Source organism: Trachymyrmex cornetzi, unplaced genomic scaffold (genome assembly GCF_001594075.2).
Source record: "Trachymyrmex cornetzi isolate Tcor2-1 unplaced genomic scaffold, Tcor1.1 scaffold628, whole genome shotgun sequence".
NCBI classification, from domain to species: domain Eukaryota; kingdom Metazoa; phylum Arthropoda; class Insecta; order Hymenoptera; family Formicidae; genus Trachymyrmex; species Trachymyrmex cornetzi.
The window spans coordinates 73836-83106 of NW_017299946.1; the positions used below are offsets into that span (position 1 = coordinate 73836).

General features: G+C 36.7%; 1 protein-coding gene across 1 annotated transcript in view; it reads left to right on the forward strand.

Moving 5' to 3' along the window:
• LOC108766823 (UDP-glucuronosyltransferase 1-7-like) overlaps positions 1-8948 on the forward strand; it is a 27208-nt gene extending 18260 nt beyond the window's left edge. Inside the window, 4 exon segments of the mRNA XM_018516344.1 lie at positions 5304-5452; positions 5454-5527; positions 7470-7689; positions 8648-8948. Of these exon segments, the coding sequence (XP_018371846.1) occupies positions 5304-5452; positions 5454-5527; positions 7470-7689; positions 8648-8948 (744 nt within the window).
• The last annotated feature ends 323 nt before the right edge of the window (positions 8949-9271 follow it).

Genomic DNA, 9271 nt, shown 5'->3' on the forward strand with positions numbered 1-9271 from the left:
CCTCCCTTTAATCTCTCCTCAAATGCCCACGCCCTTTTTCCCGCCTTCACCCTTAGCTTCTCCCTTTGTAATTCTACCCTTACTATGTACCCCGGCGTCCCTCTCTCTATCCCTAACACCCATCATAAGTACCTCTCCTGCAATCTCTCCACAGTCTCCCTCTTCTTCCAGCCCCAAATCTCCGCCCCTAACTCAACATTGCCCAAATCAACTTATCAAATAGCCATATCCTCCTCTTCCAATCTTTCCCAAACCTTCTTTTTCCTATCCCCCACACCTGCCCCATCAATGCCACCTCCTTCGCTACTCTTTCTTTAATATGTTCCTCCTGCCCCCATTCCTCTGCATTGTATACTTGAACCTCTTTACTTCCTCTATTTTCTTCCCCTTCCATCTCCAATTCACCTTACTGCTTCTTCCCCCCTCCCCTTTCCTAAACCTTACTATTTTTGTCTTCTCCTTATTAACCTCCAAATCCTTCCGATCCACATATACCTTCAACCTCTCTATCATACTCCTCATACTCCCCTCATCCACTCCGCCAATAGCACCACATCATCCGCATACGCTAACCCAAATATTCTCTTATCCGCTACCTTCCCCCCCCCCCATTTAACCTTTCCCATCTCCCCTTCCAAATCTGCCGTCATAATGTTAAATAATAACGGACTCAGCGGGCACCTCTGCCTTACCCCCCTCGCCGTCCAAAAACTTCCTCCAACATTCCCTACCCTGCTCTGACTCTACTCTTTGTTTCCCACATTATCTCCCCCACCCTCTCTACCAGCCCTTCCCTTACCCCCCTCCGCCTCAACTCATCCAACAAAACCCCCCTATCCACCGAATCAAACGCCGCATTCAAATCAATAAACAATGCAATTAATTTCCCCCCTTTTTTCCTCATCTGCCTATTTACCAAAAAGTTCAAAACATAAATATTGTCCATAGTCCCCAACCCTTTCCTAAAGCCCGTTTAATTCGGTAGAATTAATTCTTTCCCCTCCATTTCCTCCCGTAACCTTTACGCAAGCGCCGCCGCATACACTTTGTACAAAGTCGGCATTATTGACACTCCCCTATAATCCCTTACCTCCTTCCTTGCCCCTTTTTTCTTACTGGCACCACCACTCCCTCCTTCCAGTCCTCTGGCCACCCCTCCCCCATTCAAACCTCATTACACACCTTCCAGACCCCATTCCTCCATCCCCTCTCCCCCATATTTCCATTCCTCATTCGGAATTCCATCTATCCCCATTGCCTTACCGTCCTTCAAATTTCTCGTCACGCTCCTTATTTCCTCCATCTTTCTTCCATCTTTCGGGCAGCATGCAAATCCCGCGACGAAAAAATTGGTCATCTTTTGAAGCGATCCACGAAACGATCCAATTTTTTACTTCTTCATAAGACCGGAAGTGCTGGTCAGCCAGGCCGTGTGCCATTGATCGAAACAAGTGATAGTCAGAGGGAGAAACGTCTGGAAAATACGGCGGGTGAGGTAGGACTTCCCATTTCAACGTTTCCAAGTATGTTTTGACCACTTTCGCAACATGGGGTCAAACGTTGTCATACTGCAAAATCACTTTATCGTGTTTCTCGTTGCGGCCGTTTGTCTTTCAATGCTCAGCTCGAATGCATCAATTGCGTTCGATACCGATCGCCTGTGATTGTTTCAGTCGATTTTAACAGCTCATAATACACTACGTCGAGCTGGTCCCACCAAATACAGAGCATAACCTTGGAACCGTGAATATTCGGTTTGACCGTCGACGTGGAAGCATGGCCGGGAACTCCCCATGATTTTCTGCGCTTGGAGTTATCGTAATGAACCCATTTTTCGTCCCCAGTCGCAATGCGATGCAGAAATCCCTTCCGTCTTTGTCTTTCAAGCAACTGTCCACAAGCAAACAAACGCCGTTCAACATCTCTCGGCTTCAACTCGTACGGCACCCAACTTCCTTGCTTCTGAATCATTCCCATGGCTTTGAGGCGTTTTGAAATGGCTTGTTGAGTCACTCCCAATGATCGTGCCAATTCTTCTTGATTTTGACACGAGTCTTGATCAAGTAATGCCTCCAATTCTGCATCTTCGAAAACCTTCTCTCTTCTATTGCTATGCCGGTCTTCGACGTCAATATCACCGTTCTGGAAGCGTTGAAACCACTCACGACACGTTCTTTCACTAATAGCAGCCTCATCATAAGTATTTGAGAGCATTCGATGAGCCTCAGCCGCAGATTTCTTCATATTAAAGCAGAAAATTAAAACCTCCCGCAAATGACGAGAATTTGGCTGGTAAACTGACATTTTCAATCGAGAATAACTTTATGATGCAAACACAAATCAACTAATGTTTCTATGGGGTTATGTTGACAGATGCCCAAGTTTATTGTATGACGTCTATGATCTATTTATTTCGACCATCACTTACCGCTAAAGCCATCTATAGAAAAACGGCGGAAGTAAAGTTGTACACCTATTATATAAAAAGAATTGTTTATATTAATTACACAATATAAAAATTAGTAAAGGGTTCAAAAAAGGTTTCATTTATTCCTCCTTTTTAAACAATAATTATATTACTATATTGTTATTTCGTTTAAAGTAACCTAACTTCAAAAATTAAATTTTAATTTAATATAAATAATGCTTTTGAGAATTAATTTAACTCCAGTGAATTTCACACTTTAACGCAACTAAATTAATTTTATAAGATTATTAATTTTAACTGAATTTATAGAAAACATGTAGTAGAAAAGGGCTAATAAGAGTCAAACAAAAGAATTCTTCATAATTAGATCACCACAAATGTATTAAATACATAAGTATATACTGTAACCGTACTCGCGAGCAACGGCACAACTTCGTCGCGTGTTCTTCGTACTCCTCTTACGCAAAAGTATCTCCTTTCTTTCGGTAACTGAATTTTGCGACAGCCAGGCGGTTTTTCGGCCAAGATTATAATTCTTATTACTAAGTTGGGCGCCAGGCACGAGAGAACGTGCCACTCTTTCCGAAATCTTCTTTCTTTTGCTCGTAACCAATTCGCGACGGCAGGGGTGGGTTGCAAGAGGTGTGGGAAATTTGTCGGAGGGCGCGAGATGTAGGCCACAAAAATAAACTACGCGAGAGTGTAATAATAAGAGCAATTATATTTGAAGAAATATGATAAAGTATGACTAATTACATTGGTGACGTAATTACAAGTAGTTTCCGGAGCTTCGCTCCTCCACTCTATTCGATACTCTCGGTACTTGCACAGAGAGCCGCTAACTTATTTCTAACGCCGGACGCCGGTCCTACGCTATAGCATGAGCCCCGACCTTCCCCGCGGTATCCTCCGACGATGTCAAACACCCGCCCCTCGACAACTGGCAAGAACCCATACCCGCTGTACTACCAGCTTTCCGGACGTGTAACGACGGCCCGCGGCCGACGCCACGGCGATGGTGCGATGCGATTATAGCGAACGCCTCTATGCGACATGACTCTACTCGACAACGTGAATCCCGGAAACGGACTCTACTCGGTAACACCGCAACCGGAAGTTAGCTCGGCAACGCAACAATACGCGTTCCGAGGCGACAGCACAATGCTCGGCGACACAATTACAGCGAGCGTGCCTACGCGACGCGGTACTAAACGATAACGCAACTACAATAAATATCTTTACGCGACACGACGAGACTCGACAACGCGACTACTCTACGCGTTTCTACGCGACTCTACTCGGAAATCGGAAGTGACTCCCCTGTGGCGAGAGGAACGAGCGCGACTCGACAATGAATATTCTTCCCCTTACTCTGACTCTCGAAATGCGACAGCTAATTATTTCCAAGGCTCGGGAGGATGGCACGTAGCTCGCAGTTTCGCGGCTCTACACGGCGGCCATTACGCCGCTCTCTCGTTACGATGCGAGCTGGCTTACGTGCGATCCACCCGTCGACGTACCCCAATCGGCAGCTTTACAAGTGCAGCGCTCGTCTCACCCTCGTTGTCTCCTTCACGTCACGTCCTCTCGGCACGCTTTCGTCCTCTCGGTCTCGGGCTTCCCGGCTGCGAACTCGCACTTCCTTCACAATTCTCACGGCTCGCTCGTCTACAGCAAGAGTGAGGACCGGGAGCTCCCGGCGGATTCTCGCAGCTGCTTAGCTTCCCCCCTCCTTCGGGGGGAGGTAGTCACGCTGATTGGCTTCCGCGTGTCACGGTATCCGCTCGTGCCGTGCAGGCCCGCGCGGCCTTGGGTCCTGGCTCGTACGAGCGCACAATAGAGGTTCCTGTCAAGGGTGGCGTCTCACGGCCCCCGCACTTCCTGACCTGGCGAAGGAGATCGGGATGGATTTCCCTCTCGCTCCCCGTCGGGGCCCTATGCTCCCGGACGTCCGTCCGGCCCCTCAAGGGTGGCCGGGAATTCTGGCCTCCTCCGGTGCTCTGCAAGGGGTGCATGGTGAAAGTATGGAACAGCGGTTACGAGCAATGATATAAAATAATATAACCTGCTTATCCGGGCTCCCGATGCGCGTCCTTCTCTCTTAGCTTCTTCGACCTTCCTTCCAATCCTGTCCTTCTTCTGTTTTCCTTCCAAAGGTGGCAGGCGAGCGTGATCCGTGGCGCGTCTGATCTACGCGCTTTCTGATACGCTTTATCATTACGCAAAAGAAATGCTAATATAAAAGAGGAAAATCTGTCGAGTAAAATAAATGACATGAGTTTTAACGCACGTTTGCAGGTGCGCTTGCACGCGCGCTCGCGTGCGCATTCGCTTACGCGCTCGCCCTTCGAGCCGGTAGGAAGCGCGAGTCCGCCGTCGACAAGTCCGCACAGTGACGCACAAAATAATGTCACGTCACAATACAAAATATAAATTACGAAGCTCCAATATAAGAAAAAATCTTTAACGTTACGAAATACAAAGTATTACATGTTTCGGCCTTGTATTTAGACCCTTTTCAGATATACAAAATTATAACGCAGTAAATCCATAAAATTTAAGCGTTATAATTTCGTATATCTGAAGAAATACAAGGCCGAAACATGTAATACTTTGTATTCCGTAACGTTAAAGATTTTTTCTTATGTTGGAGCTTCGTAATTTATATTTTGTATATATTTTTATATTTAATACATTTGTGGTGAACTAATTATGAAGAATTCTTTTGTTTGACTTTTATTAGCCTTTTTTTATTACATTGTATCTTGAATATTAAGAGTCCTGTAAATTTTACTATTTAAAAAAAAACTAACTCACTTAATCATACGATATCTTTGTATATTATTAAAATATGTAATTTATAATTATTTTGCAGGATGTGCGTGTATTTCTTGATGGAGCAGAGAATGGAGCTATCATAATATCCTTAGGAACAAATGTAAAATGGAAATCAATTGGATTAAACAAGATTGAAACCGTTATACTAGCTCTATCCAAATTGAAACAACGAGTACTATGGAAGACTTGATATTGAAATGCCATTTGAAATACCAAATAATATAATGACTGTGAAATGGATACTGCAAAAGGAAGTTTTATGTACGTTTCTTAATATTAAGAAAAATACGAAAAACGTAATTTGACATATATCTTTTGTATACATACTGTACACAATTAATTTTTATTTAATTAACTTTTGAAATAAAAATAAAAACATCAATCTAGCTGACTTTACAAAGTTGATTGTAATATTACTTTTTAAAAAATAGCATTGGATAGAATGAGATTATTGTTGCAAGAATGTACTTTCAACAATTTATTCAGTGTTATTAAAAATATTTAAATTATTCCACCATTTTAATAAGATATTACGAATAAGTAATCAACATGAAAACATTGCGCATATAAATGTTTTATGAATTAAACGATTCTTATTATGAAATTCCACTTTAAATTATAAATGTGATGTCGCAAAATATTAGTTTTTTGTACAATGAAATTTATCTGATTATTTCGCAGTAAAATCTAAATAATTTCGTTTTCTTTCACATTCCTTTTATATCTACAGACAATTTTAATTTTTAATAATAATGAATTATTCAAAGGCTGCAATATTTAACAAATAAATTAAGGAAAAATTGCCAATGGGAATCAACACAAGATGTTTTTTTGTGAAAATAATTGTCATATATTATAAATCATAAGTATAAATTACAGATGTTTTGACATCATTATTACGTTCTCTTCAAATGTAGAAATAACATATACAACGTCTGTAATTTATACTTATGATTTATAATATATGACAGTTATTTTCACAAAAAAACAACTTGTATTGGTTCACATTAGCAATTTTTCCTTAATTTAGTTTTTAATTTTGTAATTATATTTTATAATAATCTTTTTAGAATAACACACTTTTATTATAATAAGAAACTTTTTCCTTTAAATATATAAAACGAGAAAAGTTTCCAAGAATTAAATCATATAAATGTTAAAATTGAGCCGACATAAACCCATACAAGATGTATGTGTGTATATGTATAAAATTATTAATTATACTAAAGTGGAGTTTGACTCTAATTTTTGGTCATTATCAGTACCTAACTGACGAATTAACAAATAAAGCATTACAATAAGTTTTATTAATTCTGTTCTTTAAATGATTGACAACATTGTTAATTAAAAAGTGCATTGTATTAATTTAATTGAGATAAACAACTAAGAGTCAATACGTGGTTAAAATTAAAAACAAAGATTATTTGAAAGGCATACACCACAACGCAAGATGTTGGTAGCTATTATTTAATATTTCCATCGAATTTACATTAATAAACGTTTCGGTCATAAATTAGACCATCTTCAGTATTACAATACTTTTCCCTATCACTTATGCATACATATATCTTCGAACAAAAAACACAAATTTGAGTTTATTACGCTTTATATCTTGTAAAATTAATCACGAAAAAACGCTCGTTTATAACTAAAATATATTTTCTCAGGACGTTGACATAACATCTTTACTAGTTGAATTGTTATAACAATTTATCCACGTCTTAAGAATATTCATTGGAATTTCATTGTAACACAGAATCAGGAAACTTTGTGTTCGATAACTAAAGACGAATCGTGGATTATCTGACTAAGCGTAATAATAGACAAATTCCTCTAGAGGAATTTTTAATTATTATCCTGAGAAAATATATTTTAGTTATAAACGAGCGTTTTTTCGTGATTAATTTTACAAGATATAAAGCGTAATAAACTCAAATTTGTGTTTTTTGGTCGAAGATATATGTATGCGTAAGTGATAGGGAAAAGTATTTTAATACTGAAGATGGTCTAATTTATGACCGAAACGTTTATTAATGTTAATTCGATGGAAATATTAAATAATAGCTACCAACATCTTGCGTTGTAGTGTACTTTCAAATAATTCTTTGTTTTTAATTGAGATATTACAAAATGTCTATATCAATGTGACATTTACATTATAATAATCGAGATTTAAAATTTATCATAAAAAATTGTTATTTAGCTCATAAAAATGTGAGAGCAGTTTGGACTCATGGTGGTCTTCTCAGCACACAGGAAGCCATTTGGAAAGGTGTACCAATGATCGTAATGCCTTTTTTTATGGATCAAAAGTCTAATACACAGATATTAGTAGCTAAAGGCGTTGGCATATATTTGGACATTAAAACTTTATCCACGCAGACTATATCACACGCAGTTAAAGAAATACTTTACAATGAAAGGTATCAAATTTGGATTATATCTTTATATTATAATTATTTTAAGCAGTTAATTAATAACATAATCAAAGAATATAATATTGGAAATAATATCTAAATCAAGATTTGGAAGAAACGTGTTACTTGTAACGTCGTTATCGTTATTATTAGCTTTTTTTGGTAATGATTACTTTTTCTATCTAGTAACGGTAATGTTATTATATTTTTACAATAACGGTAACGAATTTAACTGTTACTTTTATCGTTACTTTAATCCCTTATTATTTTTATATGGTATGTATATTATCTTTCAATGGATCGCATTACTTTATTGGAATACATTTTTAATAATGATTTGAAGACAATGTTTAATACAATTTTTTAAAAATCTGTTTGCTTATAAGTTCAATCTAAATTCTTAAAGATAAATATGTTTCAAAGAATAAAATTTTTATTAGATAGGTTTAATACAAAGAAAATCATTTCATTTAAAGATTAGCTTAAAGTTTTAAGTTTTAATCTTGATAGATAAATTATAAATATTGAGTATTAAGTAGTTATCATTAAATAATTTTTTAATCTGATCTCTCATTTTAACATTACAAAATAATAACAAAAAAGTAATGAATTATTACTTTGTACGTAACGAATGGTAACGTAACGCGTTATTCTTATAAAATTATGTTTCCAAATCTTATACAAACTAATACAAAGTAGTATACGGAGTATCCCATAATAACCGTACAATCTTTTTAAAATAAGAGGAAGTAATTTTTATAAAAAATCCCAAACATTTTGATAAGTAGATGGAGTTTTAAAAGAGTTATATGGGTGATTTGGAAAATCTTCTATTTAATTAAAAAATTTCTGTAAAAAATTAAATCATTAAATTTGATTTTTTTAAATGTATATTCTTATACTCTTTTTTTTTCAATTAAGTTATATAAGTTGTATTATTAATAAGAAAACATTTTTGGTGCAGTTATACAAAAAACATGAAACAATTATCTAGTAAATTCCGAGATCGACCGATACTGCCGTTAGATTTAGCTGTTTGGGGCATTGAATATGCTGTCCGTCATCCAAACGGGACTTTAGTAACATCGCTTAAATTCCAGAGCCTGATAGAACAAAATCTAATCGATGTCTATGCATTTTTATTCTTTAATCTTATCATGATATTATTAAGTGTATTTTTCACGATAAAGATACTTATTAATTTTTATTATAATTATATATATATCACATCTAACAATAAATTACATAAGAACAAACAGGCGTAAGCCGTTGAAATCTCAACTGCAGACGTGTATGTGCAGTCATTGCAATTAATATAATATTATTTGTACTATAATATTATTGCAATTAACTTATTATTATAGTTAATTTACTTTATTTTTAGAAAGTAAAATTAATGAATAAGTATAAAAATAAAATACTGATTGCACAAATGTTGTAATCGGTACTGTATGTTGTTATGTATAAATATATAATATTAAAAATATTGTAAATATTGATAATTTGACTCATCGTATCTCCGAAACTGTTCATGTACCAGGTATGTAAATATGAAACCGGAATTTTTTATTAGAAAATACACGTTTAT